The sequence below is a fragment of the Oenanthe melanoleuca genome, chromosome 1 (assembly GCF_029582105.1).
Source record: "Oenanthe melanoleuca isolate GR-GAL-2019-014 chromosome 1, OMel1.0, whole genome shotgun sequence".
Classification (NCBI taxonomy): domain Eukaryota; kingdom Metazoa; phylum Chordata; class Aves; order Passeriformes; family Muscicapidae; genus Oenanthe; species Oenanthe melanoleuca.
This window is the reverse complement of record NC_079333.1, coordinates 51098875-51117912: the sequence shown is the minus strand read 5'-3', so window position 1 is coordinate 51117912 and position 19038 is coordinate 51098875. Positions and strand designations below refer to the sequence as shown.

General features: G+C 37.7%; 2 protein-coding genes across 8 annotated transcripts in view; both read right to left on the bottom strand.

Moving 5' to 3' along the window:
* Window positions 1-774: 774 nt before the first annotated feature.
* On the bottom strand, window positions 775-13612 carry NEK3 (NIMA related kinase 3). 5 transcript variants are annotated; one of them, XM_056498712.1, is made up of 16 exons: window positions 13401-13612; window positions 12012-12228; window positions 11114-11207; window positions 10780-10877; window positions 9678-9761; window positions 8999-9066; window positions 8792-8878; window positions 7729-7783; window positions 6001-6201; window positions 5599-5668; window positions 4997-5043; window positions 4001-4100; window positions 3473-3595; window positions 2316-2450; window positions 1518-1644; window positions 775-1004 (listed from the first exon to the last, which is right to left on the bottom strand). In XM_056498712.1, the coding sequence occupies exons 2-16, from the start codon at window positions 12126-12128 to the stop codon at window positions 938-940; spliced, it is 1473 nt and encodes a 490-aa protein (XP_056354687.1). In that variant the 5' UTR covers window positions 12129-12228; window positions 13401-13612; the 3' UTR covers window positions 775-937. The 5 variants fall into 5 exon arrangements, with proteins under 5 accessions (XP_056354687.1, XP_056354678.1, XP_056354698.1 ...); XM_056498703.1 differs by having other exon boundaries at window positions 13207-13527; XM_056498723.1 differs by having other exon boundaries at window positions 12012-12201; window positions 13207-13512.
* Window positions 13613-13935: 323 nt separating this feature from the next.
* The window catches only part of CKAP2 (cytoskeleton associated protein 2), a 10465-nt gene continuing 5362 nt past the window's right edge, over window positions 13936-19038 (bottom strand). For all 3 annotated transcript variants that reach the window (XM_056486729.1, XM_056486736.1, XM_056486744.1), the window contains exons 5-9: window positions 18072-18237; window positions 17402-17569; window positions 16778-16850; window positions 15645-16035; window positions 13936-14797 (exon numbers count right to left, since the gene is read on the bottom strand). In XM_056486729.1, coding sequence (XP_056342704.1) covers window positions 14563-14797; window positions 15645-16035; window positions 16778-16850; window positions 17402-17569; window positions 18072-18237 — 1033 coding nt within the window. In that variant the 3' untranslated portion in view covers window positions 13936-14562. The remainder of the gene's footprint in view (window positions 14798-15644; window positions 16036-16777; window positions 16851-17401; window positions 17570-18071; window positions 18238-19038) is intronic.

Genomic DNA, 19038 nt, shown 5'->3' with positions numbered 1-19038 from the left:
GCCCTTATTCATGAATACATTTGCTTCCTTTCACACATGCAGTGGCATACAAAAAAACTCTTTTCATTGAATCAAGGCAAAAGTTCAGTCTCAAAGAGTTTTCAGGGGATTAATAATTGCACGAACTAAAGCCTCAACTATTTATCACAGCTAAATGTTTCCCATAATATGCCCTTCAAACATCACTTATGTATGTATGTATGGGGTTTGTGTATATCTATGTACTGGGTTTTGGTAGCAGAGAGGAGCTACAGGGTGGATCTGTCAGAAGCTTCCCACGTTTGACAGAGCCAATGCCATACAGCTCCAAGGCAGACGCAGCCACGTGTGTCCCTGTCCATGCCCCCCTCTCTGATCTGTTATCCCAGAGGCGCCACCACCATCACTGATGAAGTGAAGTGAAATTTAGGCCAGGAAGAAGGGAGGGTGGGAGAAAAGTATTCTAAGATCTGGGTTTATGTTTCATTACTCTGCTCTGATTTGGTTGGTAATAAATCAATTTCTCCAAGTCAAGTCTGTTTTGCCTGTGACAGTAACTAGTGAGTGATCTCTCCCTGAGCTTATCTTGACCCTTAAGCCATTCATTAAGTTTTCTCCCCCCTGCCCAGCTGAGGAGGGGAGTGACAGAGGCTTTAGTGGCACCTGATACCCACCCAGCATCAATCCACCACAATGCTGCATTTCATTATGTACTCAGGAAAAATACCTTTACACCTTTTCAGAGAGCTATTACCAACTCCAAATATACTTAATACATGGACTTGTTTAGCCCTCTGCAAGTGTTCTAAAAAAGTTTATTGTGCATTTTCCATCCTCAATTTTATGATACCGAAAACATGCCCACTCAGATCTTTTTATTTAAATGAATAACCAATTATTAACAACAACTTGGATACCAGCACACTTAACTTCACTCATTGCAGGTAAATTCAGGTTTTCAGTCACTCTGTTTCAATACCATTTTCAGTTCTGATACCCAGTCTGGGTCATCTTCCTCAAAGTCCCTAAAAATAGATTTCAAAAAATGTTATTTTGAAAAGCAAAATGCAACTTTATAATTGTTTTTTTCCCCCATAAGAAATTACCCTGTAATTAGGATTATATTAAAAATATCAGCACAAGAGACTTACTTCCTGACCCACTGTGATAAAAGAACCAATATATGTTCTCTATGGAATTTACAAAAGTAAGTTTCATCAAGAGCAAAGACAAATTAATAAATTAAAACACTGCAAATGTGCTGATAATTGACAGCCTGCAGCTGTCAGAGTGATACAAACTGAGATTATGAGAATCTAAGAACCACCCCCAAAACATACACACATCCAAAAACCACAGCATTATTTTCATACATTGTAAGATATCAAATGCTACTAAATTTGAATTTCATTATGTAAGAGAGGGATGGATTTAGACGATGAGAAAAATACTATTCTTTTTCAGGGGATTTTTGTTATGGAAAAATCTCTTTGAGGAACCAAAGAAAACATAAATGCAAGGACATAATTTGGACATACGTGTCATCTTCATCAGATCTAGGTTCAAGTCTCTCAGAATCTACAACAACAGCTTCATGTTCACCATCTACTTCATCAGATGCTTCGCTTTCATCAGAAAGTGGACCTCTTAATATGTTTTCAGAAGCTTTGAAAGTATAAAAATTAAAATGTCATCAAAATATTTTAATTTTTAAAGTAAAACTATTAAGAATATAAATACAAAATAGTCTAATTCATCTCTAGTTTGTAGCAGATTCCAGGATAAGTTGTTACCTATTTTAGGTGGGCAGATAAACTAGTAAGGCAACTGAAGTTCAGAACATGTATTTGTGACTGTGGCTGTGAACATCTGTGGATTGCAGCTGTCTTCAGCAGTGCCATCTGACTATGGTACCCTCAAACCAGGGCACCACTGCCTTAGTGAGGAAGGATTTACCTGATGGTGCTACAGTACATTTCCTGCGCCTCCTTAACACACACACACCACACAGCTCAGTGGGAGGGAGGACACAGCAGGTGCCTGTGTTTATCACAACCTCATTTAGCTCTTAAGCTGCAAGTGAAAGTCCATCATGAAGAGCTGTAGTGGAGATGTACAATCACTCACAAATTCCAAACTTGGCTTTTTAAAGTGCACATTTCATCTGGTAAATTTTAAAAAACCCCAAGACTAGCCTGTTGTGATATGAACACAGGTGCATGATCCGTATACATAGGAGCCATGTATGAAAAAAACAAAAAAAAAACATAAAAAAAAACCAGCCTTTATTAATAAGCCTGTTTGCAAAAGTGTTTTCCCAGAAAATGGGGATTTACCTGGTTTATAAATTGTATATGTTTTAAATGCTAAGCTGATATCTGCATTGTTGAGCATGTCCATCAGGGTCTGAGGGGGTTCCTTGTTCCACTGCTTCCTTGGCTTATTTTCACTGTAGCTTATAACACCACCACCTGGGTATAAAATTATTCACAAATGCCATTTAAATAAAATTGCATTAGCAGTATGGATTACATTCAAGGTCACATTCAAGAGAGAAATGAGAAACAGGAAGAAACAGGAAGAAAAGAGTCTAGATAACTCTGTCACACCACTGTCCTTTCAACAATCTGAGGAAACAGTGGAACTCCCTTGTGGCCAGGGAGCCTGCAGGAACTGAGGGCTGTGAGGAGGCAGAGACTGCAAACTTATGTGGTGGCTCTGCTAGTCTCACAAAATGAAGCCTGAGGCTGTTTCTGTGCCTTCTAACAGCAGAACACCTAAAAACATGCATTCCTCTGTCCACTTCCCTTGCCCTGTGCATAACTATCATATAATGTTCCTACCACAGCTTGGGAATTTCCTGTATACTCATATCTTGATTATTTATTCCCATTTTCCTAGAAGACATATCTAGATTCACATTAAGTAATTATAACAATAGCATCAGTGGGGCATTTTAAAATTGAAACTTTTCTCAGAAGAAACCTCATGGTAAGTGTTTTAATCAAAAGCTTTTATTCAAAAGAAAGTCTCTGCCTCACATATGAGGTGCATCGTTGATAGTTCTTGTCACTGGCCTTAACCTGTATGTTAAATCACACAAAAGTAGAGATGTAGATGTTTTATGCTCCCAATAGTATGCTGTACTTGAAAGACAGGTGGTTGCATTCTGCACCAAATTAATTCCTCACTGCTACCTCCACAAATGGTGTATAAAAGGAGGACTGTAGGATAATTTCTTAGCAATGATTATAATTTTAGGGTTGCTAAAGTTATCTGTCAGTTTCATCACTCTTTGTGATGAAAAACTTTTCACGCAAAATCAAGAAGAAATTCTTTTCAGCAGAGTGAACTTTTTGAGTGTTTGTTAATGAAAATATTTTTAAATTATTTTAATGTAATTTTAAACATGCTGCATGAAGTTTTGGCTTTTAAAATCTGTAAAGAACCATTGACATTACTTGAATTAAAAGAACATTTAATTAAATCTTACTTTCAGTGTCTTCAGGTGTAAAACTGGAAGAAAGCAAGGACGCATTTTCCAGGACATCCAGCACAGTATTGGATATCCTCTTTTCCCATTGCCTCCTGTGGGTGTGTGTCAGATCAGTACTTCCTGGGAGGACAGCAGAAGCTGATATTGTAATTGCAACAAAAAAAACCCACGATACCCAGTATCTAATTGATTCCATGTCCAGACAAAGTAGTACTAAGAATCACTTAATTAGCAGTAATGTTTGATTCTATAGGTGCAAATTTGAACTGAAAAGTGTTCCTCATACACTTACTCTATTCCAACTGTTTTCAAACAGTCATTTTTTATTACTTTGACAAGAGAATTTTTTTAACCTCAGATGAGCAGTATGAATCAATGTACTTGCAGAAGTAACTTATGTGGCACAGTTCCCTTGTCTTGAGTTACCTGAGACTAGTTTGAGCCACCTATTTAAATAGCTGTATCACTTATGTAGATACCAGTACACAGAAGGAAGTGCATCATCCTTAAAACTGTAAAACTTACCTTCTTGATAAGATTTCCTTTGTTCTCTTGTGCCTTTACTCAAACCCTCAGCATTTTTCCTTTCTAAGGGGCTATGCTTGCTACTTTCCTCTTTCCTTCGCTTTAAAAGAGTAAAGACTGTATTAATTATTATTTTTCTTGTCAAGAAAGACAAAGCAGTCATATTTACATGGCATTAATTATTTCAGTTTTGCTGTAAAATACCTGGCCTACAGATTGGAAGATTTGAAAACTAAATCACTAACATTGTGAAGCCAACTACAACTGCACACTACCTATTATTGCACTGTATTTCACGCTGCGTGCCCATGACAGACAACCTCAGTTTCTGAAGTTAAGCATACATGTAGTTATTTGATGTAATTTTTGTTTGTGGTTTTGTTACATTTAAGAAGACAAGCAATATAAATAATTTACATTCCCAGAGAAAACAAGATGCACACAAATATTAAACTTCTCAGATTGACAGGTCTATGAAAAGAAAAAAAAAACAACAACAAAAACAAGCCCCAGGGGAACATGCTTTTTAAAAATATACTGAATATGGCTGAGTCAGGCTATGGTAATGTATCCATAGGGGACATCTTGGCCATCTGTGACTTGATTTTCCTCTCCTGAAATCTCATATGGTCCCTAAAATCTGGTGAGAACTAGACTGTTTCCACAGCAGCCAGTTCTAAATGTGTCCCAAAAGCAAAGAAAATGGATAATCTTTTGCAATATATTAAAAATAAAAAAAAATTAGAAAGACAAGAGAAGTTTTTTGTTTGAGTTTTTTTTTTTTGGACAGGGTTATAAGAAAATCCACTTTGGAACTAAACTAAACAAGGGAAGAATCAAAAAGAGTGATGGGAAATGCACAGGAGAACTGCAATTTTAACAGTAATCTACTGATTTATGGTTTAGAATAGGAATAATTTTCTGTAAAAACTTCTCTAACACAGAATATTCTAAATTATTAAAATATAAATGTTGTATTTATATTTGAATACTTACTCTATTTTCTGTCTTATTGTTTGAGCTTCCACCAGCCACGATACTACCTGATACATTAACAAACAGATCCAAGAGTTAACACCTTTAGCAAACATTTGTAGTAAAATGGTATTCCAGAGGTATGACAGCAATGCCACTGAACCAAGCAATGACAATCATGTGATAGCTTCTTTACACTTCTTACAACAGAGCTCATTCTCAACAGAGTCCTGCTACTATTCTATTCCAAATGGATACTAATTGTGGTGTAACTAAATTTAAGCAGAAGAAAAAAGTCCAACATTCTCTCTCTAAAAATTAAATAATAAACTTAACTTGCTTCACCATATTCTGGGAAAGAAGGAACTGTCATATTTAAAATACATGCCACTGTTAAAAGTTTTGCTGACTCTAAAACTGAAAAATTTATTTCTAGCACAAATAACACTTACAATACATATATGGCAGCTTTGCACTCTACTTATGTTGGAATATAATTTACACCCTTCAAGCATTTTTCCATGTAAGTTCAATAACACAAATGTTTCATAGCTGTATGTAAGATCTTTTATTTCCTACTCATTTTGTGATTCCTTTCATCAACAAAAATGTTACTGACTTACCCTTTTGTCTTGCTGCATTGCCTTCACGTTTCTTGGTTTCCTTTAATACATGCTCAAACTCATTTGCCATCTGAAATGTGTACAAGAACCATATAATTTTAAACTTCTACAAATTATTACATATTCTATTTGTTAAAAATAGACTCACTATACAAGTGCACTGTTCCCACTAACAACATCTAATTTTATTAGCATAGGGTCAATATCCAACTTTAATTTTCAAAAGAGACATTTTTAAAAACTCAAGTTTTCTTGTAGGTCTACAACTGTATGGATTTTAGAGTAAGACCTACACAACACCACATTTTATAGTTATACACTAACAAACTACAAATAAAAATGATTTATTATTTAAAATGTGGATAGTACTGCTTAAATCTAGAGACAATGAATGTACCATACCTCAGAAGGCAAACAATTTTTCACAAGTTTGGTTAGGCAACCTCTTGCAAGAATAGTACTGGCTGATGGACGATTCTGGGGATTTCTCTTAAACATCTGTTTTATTAAGTAATGAAGTTCATAGGAATAGTGAGATGGAAGTGGGTCGTAAGACCCTTTGCATATCTTAAGGATGAGATGTTTCCAGCTCTTGGCTTGAAACTGCATTAAAAATAAATTAATATTAGAGCACAGAGTTTAAGCATAAGGTAAGAAGTTGCAAACATAATTTAAGATAACTTCTACAACGGAAAAGCAGAGAGGAATTACTCCTATAAATTTATGATTGTTCAAATTTTATTTTTATAGACATCAAATTCATCAATTCATATACTTGAGATCAGACTCAAACTGCAAGAGTGAAACAGTAAGCTCAGAAATATGAAGACTTAGATTTTAAAACAAATTAGCAAAAGTAGCCTGGAAAAGCACAAACATCCTTTTACAAATATCTGAGAACTTCTAGCTCCCACGCAGGAAGTTTGCTTGGATTACACCCCATTGGCTTGGCTGCAGGGTGCCAAGCACCCAAGGAGTGTCCCCTTTTCGTATCACCTCTGACAGATTATGCAAGAGTGTATGTGACCATCACGTCTAACCAGATACATAACTTTTCAACACCGTAATAAGAGAAGAATAATTCCCCTCCTGGAATCCCAGCTCTGAGTTCTGCCTCAATACTATGCCAGTGCCAAAGAGAGCTGCCACAGACCTACTTAGGCTAAGACAACCTATGCACAGGCTCCCTTATCACTCAGTCACATCAGTATAAACTAGCACACTCTTGCACAGCTTGCAGCTGTGGAGAATCATTTGCTGATTTGAACAATACTCTCAGGCATATGTATGATTCTTGGGCCAGTCCTTCACAGGGTCAGGAGCTGGTACTTTGATGATCCTTTTGAGTCCTTTCCAACTCAGAACATTCTGTGGTTCTGTGATTTCAAGATATAGTATTAGCTCACTGAAAGGAAACTGCTGCTTATAAAAAACTAAGATAAAATGACCCTCAATTAGGATCTCATTTTCCTGCAAAACAAACATATCCTGATAAGGGCTCTCATCTTACCAATGTGTCTGTATAGAGAAGGAACACATAAGAAACACAGCAACAACACAGCAAAAGACAGTGTCCTAGAAATTACAGAAAGACAGAATCATCCATCAAGGCCCCCACTGTTCCAAAAGGAGAATGGTGCTTGGACAGTGACTTGTTTAATTTGAAGAATAAGAAAAGGTGTATCACAGATACAAGCTACAAAAATGCTTATTGCTTACTACATTTTGCTGTACTTGCACGCAATATATTTTCATTAGCAAAGATTTTGAGTGTCTTTGTCACAATGTCCTGGGTTTAGCTTGATCCTGTAAAATGCAATGCTCTTGCAACTGCAGATATCTGGAACCAGCCTGGCAGCTGCTGGACTCAATACACCCAGATCACCTCACTGATACTGAGAAAAATTAACCAATCAAAAAAACCAATTGTTTTCTAACAAATTTGAAAATTGAGTCTTCTACAGAAGGGTCTAGTATGTCCCAATGACTGCTGAAACAGGAACACATAGTGGAGGAGGCATAGGAAGGGTGGAGCAATACTTCCCTCTTTTGGAAGCAGCAGCAAGCACTTCAGTCAACTCTGTTTTACACCTAATTGCTAATAAATAATAGCAGTAAAGCTGTACTTACCGGGTGTTTGAGAGTGCACAGCTCATACAGAATACACCCAAGAGACCATATATCACTGTAGATATAGAGAGAGATGAAAAATTTTGAGCCAGAAATTACAATTTATTATCTTACTTAAAAGTGTGATATTTAATCTGTGTACATAACTGAGCTCAATAAGTAAAAATAAGTATAAGTAACCATAAAAGACAATACAATTATGTATTTAACTTCTCTTACGGAAATGTTCATGCTTATTTTATCCTACCCTGATGTAAAAAAAGATGACTGTCACACAGTTGTAGTTGGCTTTTTATTCCTAGGATGTCTCTTAAGTAACTTGTGCCAACAATATTTATCCTTCTGCACTTGAAAGCCTTTGCATTCCATGGCCCTTAACATCAAATGGCAGCCACACAATCCTAATTCTGAGAGCTGAATTCTGACCCTGACAAAAAGAATTCTCCTACTGAGAAAAAAACCCCACCATTTTCCACCAAAAGTGAGTACTGCCATTTGCACAAGAAGCAACTGAAGCCTTTCTGGCAAAAAGAGCAGGAAACAATTTGAACTGTAGAAAGTTTCCTACCTCCCCTGAAAAATCAATCACAGTTTTTGCATAAGGACCAGAATAACTGGGCTCTGTAAGTCTAAGTAAACCATTATCCTTACATTATCAAGACTAACATGAATAGGTTAAAAAATCATCCATTAACCATCATCCAAGCAACCATCCCCCAAAAAACAAGACCAGCAAAAAGATGCAAACACATATCTATGTTTGTGCATATATACACACTTACAAACACACACACAAGTATGCATGTATTTACTCTCCCAAACAGAGGTCTGCACAATCTTTTTCAGACTTCTAAGATTAAAGATACTGGGCTCTCAGCTACCTAAGTAGAGAGGAATTATATAATAATCTTCAAAAAATGTAATTACATCTTTGTAAATATTCTTCAGCTCAGTATCCTCTCTTAAACAAATATGGATAAGCCACAAAGCCAGATTCGGACAGCAATAAAAAAAACCCATCCACTGGTCAGACATTATTTGTGATCACTGAAAACACAAGTACCTTTTGTTGTTGTATGGCAGGCTTTCCCATATTTCTGGAGGTACATAATAAGGAGTTCCCACATAGGTGCAAGCATAGGACATTGGACTGATGAAACAATAAAGAAGAAATGCCAGGTGAAAACTAATGATTTATGAACTCTATTACTGTTTGTCAACGGTAAAATAAAACTTGACACCACTGAGATCAGTTGGGATGTCCACATACTGTGCAAGAAGGCGTGCAGATCCAAAATCTCCCAATTTGACTTTTCCACTTTGAGTGAGGAAGACATTCTGCATTTCAAGAGCAAAGATTAACACACTTAAATATTCTTCTACGAATAATTTCTGCAGTTTGGATATACAGAAAAAAAAAACCACTTCTGATATTTTGTCTTGGTATTTCCTTTTACTTGCTTCTCCTAATACTTCTACCAAAACAGAAAGGCTTTATGGGCCTAAGGCCCCAGCATCAGTAGCAGAGGAAGAATCAGGACTTAGAATTGCCTTAATCTCTATGCTATACTCAAACCAAGAGGCCACTTCCTTCTGAATTTCTCTCTCTCTGACAGGGTAGAGTTATAAAAAACCTGTGAAGTAAGATATTTGCAAACTGCATAATCCATACACTTTTTAATAGTTCTATAATTCTTCTAAGTTATATGCAGTGTCACAAGAAATTGGTGCTATCAGCAGTGTGGATTTGAAGGATATAGCTATCTTTAGATGATGTTTACACCCACAGTATTACATCATTCCATGCACTCAACTATTTCATTTACATAATATTTTAGGCCTAAATAAAAACCACAGAACTTAGCAGTCATGGGAAATTATGAAAGAGGGAGTTTAACTTTTGCATGCAGGAGAGTTTTGTTAATGGCAACAAAACTTGCTCTGTTCACCTTGGATTTAATATCCCTGTGCAGCACACGTTTATCATGGATGTGCTTCACAGCCAGGCACATCTGCACAAACCAGTGAAGGATCTGAAAAAGAGCAGCCAAGAGTTATAACAGCTCAATGCTCAATATAATGAATACTTTACTGATAGATTTTTAAAAAAATAGGAGAACAAAAGCATTCAGAACATTTGGGAGTTAAATTAACTCCAGCATAACAGCCTCCAACCAGCATGACTGAGTTCTTCAACGCAGATTATATTTTAACATGGCAGAAGGAATATTTACTACCTGTGGTCAAAAAGTTCTAATAATACATAGCAATAATCACTACATGGTGCTTTAGCTGATGATAATTTTATAAACAAGTTAACTAAAGTTACACAGTAAGCTAGCAAATGGAAAAAAAACTCAAACCACCAAGTAACAAATACAAAATTCATATGGAAGTAACATACTGTTTCTAAGAGGACATGTGTCCCTTTCTAACCACAGAAGAAAACTTCTTAAGGTGCATAGAAAATCTAAATATTTAATTAGTTGAGGTTTCTGGTCCTTTCATTTTAACAAAGGTGATGCTCCTAACTGTATCAGGAAGTAGCTTCTATTCACTACAAGGTCCCTTTGACCATTCTCCGAGGGAATTTTATACCTTCTCTGGTTTCTCTACTAAAAGGAGATGGCACATACTGAATGGTTTAAACATTTAATTGCTACATGAAAAGCAGGCATTTATTCTCCTGGTTAGCTTAATTTATCTTACCAGAGTGGTTTGTTCACTTGTCACTTGCAGTACTCCTACTATGCTTTAAATTCTGCTTGAAGGTTGTGTAAAATTCCTACTTAACTGCATACAAAACTGACTGCTTTTCACACCATCTGAACAATTTTCAGATACAAGTAGCAATTTCTTTTTTTATTCCTTTCAGTCCAATTCTTGTCTTGATCTGTTGGAAACTATAAAAGAAGCAATGCTCCAATTCTATCTGTAAGTTACTTTGTTTCATCAAGATGTTTGCATTATCTCTATTGGCTTATGCAGCATGCTTCAGTTAATATGGAAAAGAATTCCAGCCCCCTTGGTTCAAAACATGTCTTTTCTTACCGTGTCTTCAGGGAACAAATTTCCTCCTTGGTGTTTAATCTTTTGCATTAGATCTCCATCATCACAATATTCCATCACAATATACAGATGTCCGTCAGCTAAAGTTTTGGTAATTTAAGAATAATTAGTATTTTCAGCAGCAGGATATGTGTTGATTTTTTTACTAGATATAATACTTCTTACTAGAAAGCTCCAACTACATGCTATGTGTTATGCTACAATAAACTTATGTTTTGTTTGTAACACATACTATCAACCAAACAAAAAAGTAATCTCAATCTCTGAGGAGTATGCAACTTCAAACAAATAAAGGAATTTAAATTTTTATACTTACCTTCAAATGATTCTTTAAATGCAACTATATTTGGATGTTTCACTTTAGCCAAAAGAACAGCTTCCTTTCTAGAATTCTCTACACCAGAGGAAGACTGAAAATATAAATACATTTATGATAAATTTCACACTAATAAATTTTCACACATACACTTTTTTTTTTTTTCCAAAGAAAAATATTTTTAAGAATTGCTCTTCAGTTATTTTAAGTCATTTAGAAACTTTTAAAGCCCCATCTTTTTAATTTATGTTTTATTATTAGCAGAAGACTTCTTTGGGTTTCTTGGGCATTTGGTATTTTGTTGGTTTCGTTTTTTTTAAATTTGAGAGAATATTTTCCTATTTCAATTAATGACTTTTTCTATTTCAAAAGTACAGAACTGTATAAGAAAGAAGAACACAGTAACTTTGAAACAGCTGATACTCTGCATGAACTCAATACAAAGCCAAGTGCCCAGGTCTTAGCTGAGCTTTGGCCTCAGAAAACCAGTGCCTCCCATTTTATGACTTTTAGCTTAGCTGAGTGCAGAGAATGTAACCCAAATAACTGATTACCAGCTGCAATATGACATTATTTCCTCATTAGACACTGAAGATGAAATTTGTATTTTAGTGAAATCAATGGCAATCAAGCCAAGGGCATCAGGGGGAACAGGGATTTTATTCTAAGCACCTTCATAGCTGCTACACTTCCCAAAATCCCAAAATCTAACCACATACTTCACTTAGTACCAACAACATCAGCTCAAGATGTAGCTATACAACAACCATACCACACACCTGTCTAATATACAAAACTCTCAGCAAAAGTGTTGAGTGTTTCAAAAATACATTCAGAATTAGGATTTTTAAATTTTATTTTTAAGTGGTGGGTGAGGTGATGTTTCTGTCACACTTACCATGGGAAGCCTTATTTCCTTCATTACATACTTCTGGTCACTGATTCTATGAAGAACTAGGAGAGCTCTGCCAAAGGACCCCTCTCCTAGTACTTTCAACACGTTGTATCCTTCCATTCTTTATAAAACCAGCTCCAACACTTTTCTTCATGCACAGGATTATCTTCTAAGCTTTATCATGACCTTAACACTTTAAAAAATTTTCTCTTAATATAATCTGCATGAGAAAAGACCCAAAAACAAATTAACAAGACAGAGTGATAAATGTGGGTACCTAACTGTCCAGCATTACCATGACACATCTCCCTGCACTGTTACCTTGATTTTACTGAAGATGAGGCCTCCAGAAAGTACAACTTGAAACATTACAGCCATGCTATTTCTGCATTTTTTAATTTAAAATGCTAAAGCTCTTAATAAATGTGAGCTACAGACTTACAATTCACATCTTGTTTTTGCTACCTGCACTCCTGCAGATGGTTTCATAACACTAAAGACAACTCACGGGAACAATAATAGAAGCAAGCTTAAAGCATCCAGTGACAATTTTCATCTAAAACAGCATAAGCAGGATGAAACTGGTAAAAGTTACTGTGCAAAGACTTCAAAACCTGGAAGATGCAGAATATAATATTTTAGTTGAAAGGGACCTACAGTGGTCATCTGGAGCAACTGCGTGAGCACTCCAGGGGTGACCAGAAGCTAAATTAGCGTGACAATGTTTCTTGAACAGTAATGAGCTTAGGGCATTGACCATCCCTCTAAGAATTCTGTTCCAATGTTCAACAACCCTCTCAGTAAATAAGAACTTCCTAATGTCTACTGAAGGCCTTCCCTCGTGTACTTTTGAAATGTTCCCAGTTGTCCTATCACTACATTTAGAGTCTATCATGGGATCACGGAATCAATGAGGTTGGAAAAGACCTGAGATAATTAAGTCCAGCCCATGACCCAACACCTTGTCAACCAGACCATGGCACTGAGTGCCACATCCAGTCAAACACCTCCAGGGAGGTGACCCTACCAGCTGCCTGGGCAGCCCATACCAAGGTCTAACCACTTCTTTTCTGTGAAGACAATCTCCCTGATGTGCAACCTGCAAGTCCCACGGCACAGCGTGAGGTTGTGTCCTCTCCTCCAGCACTGAGCTCAGTCCCAGCCCTCCTGAGAGCTCCCACAGCGGCTGAAAACTCACACATGATCCCCTTTCCTGCTAGAAACACATCTCCTGAAGGCTCTCTCATCCAGCAGGGGGCCGTTATCCTTTTTTCAAAACCCTGGTGCTTTGAAGATGATATCCATCATTCAAACACGGTGTTCTAAGGCGTTGCTGAGCTCCTTGCTTCTTCCGGAGCAGCCCAAGCCCGCCCGGGCCCTCAGGGGACTCACCTCGGCGGGCCGGGCCGGGCGGGGAGCAGCGGAAAGGCCGCGGCACAGCGGCGGCGCTGGCTCCGGGCTGCCCGGGGCGGAGGGCGGATGATCGGGCAGGGAGGCGGCGCTGGCCCCAGGCTGCCCGGGCCTGCCTGGGGCGGAGCACCGGGCAGGGAGGCGGCGCGGGCTCCGGGCTGCCCGGGCCTGTCTGGGGCGGAGCACCGGGCAGGGAGGCGGCGCTGGCTCCGGGCTGCCCGGGCCTGTCTGGGGCGGAGCACCGGGCAGGGAGGCGGCGCAGGCTCCGGGCTGCCCGGGCCTGTCTGGGGCGGAGCACCGGGCAGGGAGGCGGCGCTGGCTCCCAGGCCGGCCGGCGGGAGCGCTGGCCCCGCCCGCGCCATGGCAGCGGCAGTGGCGGGAGCGCGCTCATGGATGGAGGCGCTGGCGCTGCTGCGCACACGGGAAACAGGAGGAGTGCGGCAGCGTTCCGCTTTGGCAGCTCACCTTCAAGAACGGACTAAAGAGCTTTAACCTTTAAATAACTAACAAACACAACTAAATTGATGAGTTTAATAAGTGTAGCATGGTACAGACTGCTAAAAACCAACATAAAAACTGTCGCATGGTAAGTAGTGTATCAGACCTTATCTACGATTACTTGATAATGAACAAATCTCAGTAACTAGAGATTAAACTCTTATCTTGTTAAAACAGCCCTAAAATATATAGAACAGTTTAAATTCAGCACACACCTTATTAGCTGGCTTCAGTTTTCAACGCTGAAGCTTGTCAGAGTAGACACTGCATTACTGGAACACCTACATTACTTTGTTTTCTGAAGCTAAAAGACTGCATGTTTCTAAGGAATTCCTAGGACTTGCAACAACAGTAGGTATTAGCAATATACTACTATCAACTACTAACATGAAGCATTATACCTAGACCTTAATTGAGAATTTAATGAAACATAGTCAACATAAAGGCAGTGCTTAGCCTAGTACTTAAGCCAGGACAGACTTATTACAATTTTGAAAAGGCAGAAACATAAAAGTTTGTTTATGACTCAGGCAGTCTACAAAAGTTTTAGACAGCTCCTTTCTCAAAGCTATGTAAAACAAGTACCCTTCAACTCTCCCTAAAAGCTATCAAATCCTTAACAGCCCCTGTAGCAGTAGCTCTACTTTTACTCTTCTATTTCAGCACTTGTTTCTTGGAGGGCATGGCTCTGTTTGTGGATTAACACAGTAGCTTTTGATTCCAAGTCTCCCAGCTGCTCAAGAGAAGAGACACATGGATCTTGATCTTTAACAGCATCAGTCAGTTTGCACATCTTCTCCCGAATGCGTTGAGAATATCGCAAAGGAGTTACAATGTTCAGATCTTTAGCACTGTCATTTGCCTCAGGATGTGTCTTCACACTTAGGAAAAGAAAAAAAAAAAACAAACAAACCAAAAACACTAAACACAGGCACAGCATCATATAAGTTGCCTCTGCAGCAGCTAGCAGAAACAGCAAGTCAGGATTCCTATTCAACTTTTTCCTATTTCCATAGGCAAAGGAAACAGGTCACTTCCCATTAATTCATATAAAACCAGATGTACAAATCTTTTCTTGGGCAAAATATTTTAACCCAGAAAACTTCCTGAAAAGAATTCCCAAGGAAAGGTTCTTCCCACTGCAAGAGACAGTGGACAGCTGCCAGGACTACAACTCCATCAGATGTCAAAGCCGAGCACAACTTTTCCAAGTCTACCATCTTAGAAGAATTTTTTTTTTGTTACCATAAGTGAAGTATTAGTTGATTTGTACTGAGGTTACTATTCAGGTTTTTGTCTCAAGATAGTAATTTTTACAGGCCAGTTACATCTTGTTCACTAATTCTGTGTTATATGACATACCACCTTATCTACACTTGAAAAGGAGAGGAATGGAGACATCTTTCTCTTTATGTAGCTCACTGTAGAACTGCTACTGCCATGTTGGCAGTGGGAGGGAATCCTAACTGTGGAATTTAGATCTCTGCCACAACAGTCTGGTTCTCCTCTGTAATGAGCCATTCAAAAAGCAAAACAGTTTCACTAAATAGAGAAGCTTACTTAAAAATACTTCCTTCTGAAGGAACAGGAAGCAATCCTAACAATGTGGTTTTTGAGAGCTTTTAACCAAGTTTTCGTAAATGCGTAAAGTGCCTCCCTATTTTAACAGGACACAAACAGTTATTTCAGACACTACAGACTTTCCATGATTACCTGAAGTAATCTTACCTTTCCAAATATGGCGTGGTAGGAGGGTTGTATCCCATTGAATAAGATGTGTCATTCTCCTTCTCAGGAGAATTAGTTGCTTGAGCTGTATTTTTTATCCCATCCTTGTTCTGTTCTCTTTCACATTTTCCTTTCTTTTTTGCTCGTTCTTTAGCCTTGTGCTTTTTATTCTTTCTTGGCAAGGTCTCTCCTTTTGGTTTTAAGTCTAAATCAATTTCTTCTCCTTTGGTAACTTCACTGCTTGTCTCTTCTTCCTTATTATCACTCTCTTCTTTCTTATTATCATCAGGGCAGAGGTCTTTCAAGGTTTCCTGAACTGGCTCCATAGACAAATTTGGTTCCTTGCTGACTTCCACTGCCTCACTTAAATGAGCTTCTATCACCGATCCCCCTAAAAATGAAACATTGAAGAAAGTACACTTGCAATTAGTTACAATTAAAGAAAATGTTTTTAGAGAGATACCTGAAATCTTAGAGCTTTACATGATAATGCAAGTTAAGTATGCATTGGAGTTTGAGCCACAGCAATTTAAGTTTCTGATAATTTTAGCCACCTTCAAGAACCTGCAACCTGAAGTCTTAGGCTAAGTGTGTATCCTGAGAAGTCATTCTCCTCCTTTTCAAATGCAGCAACTCCCTCAAGAGGTATTTCAGCCAGTCTCTGGGTTCAGATACTTACCAGGTGTCACTTCAAACCAGGACACCAGGTTATGTTACATGAAAGGGAATATTTATAGCTACTTTACTTCCAAAATTAGACTATTTACTACCTTTAATTGACACTATGCCATAACACAACCAGGCTTCTAGTAGCAAAGGAGTCAGAGGCACTGATTTTTAACCCACAATTGTAATTTTATTTACTCTTTAATTTTCAGGCTGAAACATCTGGACAACATAGCTTTCAAAAAGTTAAAGTAACAAGTTTGAATACAAGAACATCTCCAATCATTTTAACATGCCCACAGTTGAAAAGATTTGGTTAGCCAAGACTGTTTTTAAAGACAATTGAGTATAAAATATAAAATGATAATGGAAAATTTTCCATTAACTAAAATTTAATATCAGTACAAAGTTTAAACAGCTTGTGTTGCCTGGTCAGACATTAACTAGAAAAAAGTACTCACACTTACCATTGACAGAGTTAAGAAGACCTTCAGTATTTTTGATTGTATCTATTAGTGTGTGTCGCAGTTCCTCTTTGGGCTGAAAAAAAGTTGTACTGTTTTAGAAAAACAATTCCAAAATGAATTATAATCTCAGCTTATTTGATTGGTATAACAGTTACAGGGAAATTGGAGCAGACCACATGATATTCATATTACAAATCCTTTATTTAATGCTGTTCAGACTTAAGCCAGAATACAAGTGAGTCCTGTATTTTCAGTATATGGTGTGCTAAAGATGTATTTGATGCTCTGAAATCTTGCTGGTATTTAAGCATAGAAATGAAGTCCATCAGTAAATGCAAAATTAAGTTCTGTTTTAGGTTTCTAGTGGTACTAGAAATCTCAGTCCTTAATTATTCCAGGCAGAACATCATATAGTAATTTGATGATCCTAAACCTTTCTTCTTCCAAATAGTACCAATAGTGTTACAGAACAAAACACATCCATTGTTTTTATGGTCAGGTAGGTCATGTGGCTCTCCTCCTACTATAAAGGTATTTAATAAAATCAGAAGCAGGTGTACTTTAAATGCCATACTTTTATGCCTTTTTAATTATTAATCTCAGATTTTAAGAAGATTTGCTTACCATTGCTCCTGCCAAAATGGCATCCTCATAGACAGCAATAAGCTTTCCAAGATGGCCCATCTGTTCAAGACGCATACAGCAGATCCAATATTTTGCAAGCTTTTTAACCCCAGGAATGCTCAGTATCAGATCTTCCAACATGGCACGTACTTCATCACCTCGTTGTCCCTAAAATCAACACAAAAGTAGATCTTTAAGTGCATTTGACACACTGAAGTGCTTTACTTTTGCTACTTTTGAACTGGAAAGCAAGGGTTTTTTCTTTGGTAGAATTGTCACTCACCTATTCTTCAAAATTATTTATACAGTATAGTAAGTGGAAGGGGTAGTTAGATGTACAGACACCTTCAGAACTACTTAAAATAGACTTTTTCAGAAGTACAGACAAGTTTCTGCAAATGCAAACTTGTTTTAGGTTAATTCCTTCTAGTTACTCTCATTACATTGTAATTCAATTACTATTATTACCATTACTGCCTATACTTATCTAGTAGCTCAGTGAGTTAGTAAAGGCTGGTTTCTTCAGCTGTGGGCAAAAGCTATGATATTGCTTAACTTGAGGGAACAATTAGTCCCCTGTATCTGATTCACATGGGTCTGACATGCCCAGAGGGTTTTCATGCTGTCAGGACCTACATGATCAGAACTCAGCAAGCAAGTGTACAAGTACCTGTTCTGTTAACTGCAGGCATTCACTCAGTGTCTTGTTGACCTTTTCTGTTTCAGCAGCAGAGAATTTCTGTTCTTCACTTTTAGACTGGGGTCCCAGAAGTGCATGTATAGGAGGTCGTCTCATCACTTTTCCTCTAGATGCCCTCCATTCATCCAGGCGAGATCTGCATTTAAGAATATTATTAGCTGAATTGACAGATGTTTTATTGCCTTTTTTTTTTCCACACTGACTGACACTAATTAGGGTTAGTCACGACAAGATATACTTTCCAGGTAGTCTGAGTCTTCTTCCTTTAATTCCAAGAACAATAAAGCTGCCTTTTAGATCTGCATGGAAATTTCTGAACTATGCATATTACTGTCTGCTTTAAGTACCTACCAGGTTAAAATACTTTAATTCTCTTCCCTTCCAGCTGCAACAAAAGACTTGGGTTACAGACCCATCTTCTCAAAAAAAGGTAAAAAAAGGTTTCTTAATCATTCATCTGTGTCACCTTTCCCCCCACCATTCCCCTCCAAATCAGAAACCTAGAAACTAGTATCTTAAGACAAAGTGTAGAGAACAGCCCCAAAACAACTCTATCACACAACTTATAAAATCTGAAATTGATGTGAGGTATAATTTGGTTTTAATGTTGCATTTCAACCCCACCCCACAGATCATAAATTTTTAGTAAATGTGACTTACTATAAGAAACACTATACACAGAATATTAAATAACTTCTAGACTGTGATTCATATTCCCATCCATTGTCTAATCTGCACTCACCAAACTGAAAAATGTCATTGACGAGCTCTCTTCTTCAGTCTGTAAAGATGCTCCTGCCCATATACATCCTGCCTCAGTATTTTTTTTTTTAACTGTGACATGCATGTGAATTTATAGGATTATCTGTCATCCTTAAGGCTGTCACAAAACTTAAGACTAAAAAGTGTTGCTCCAGCAACATCTATCTTTTAACTG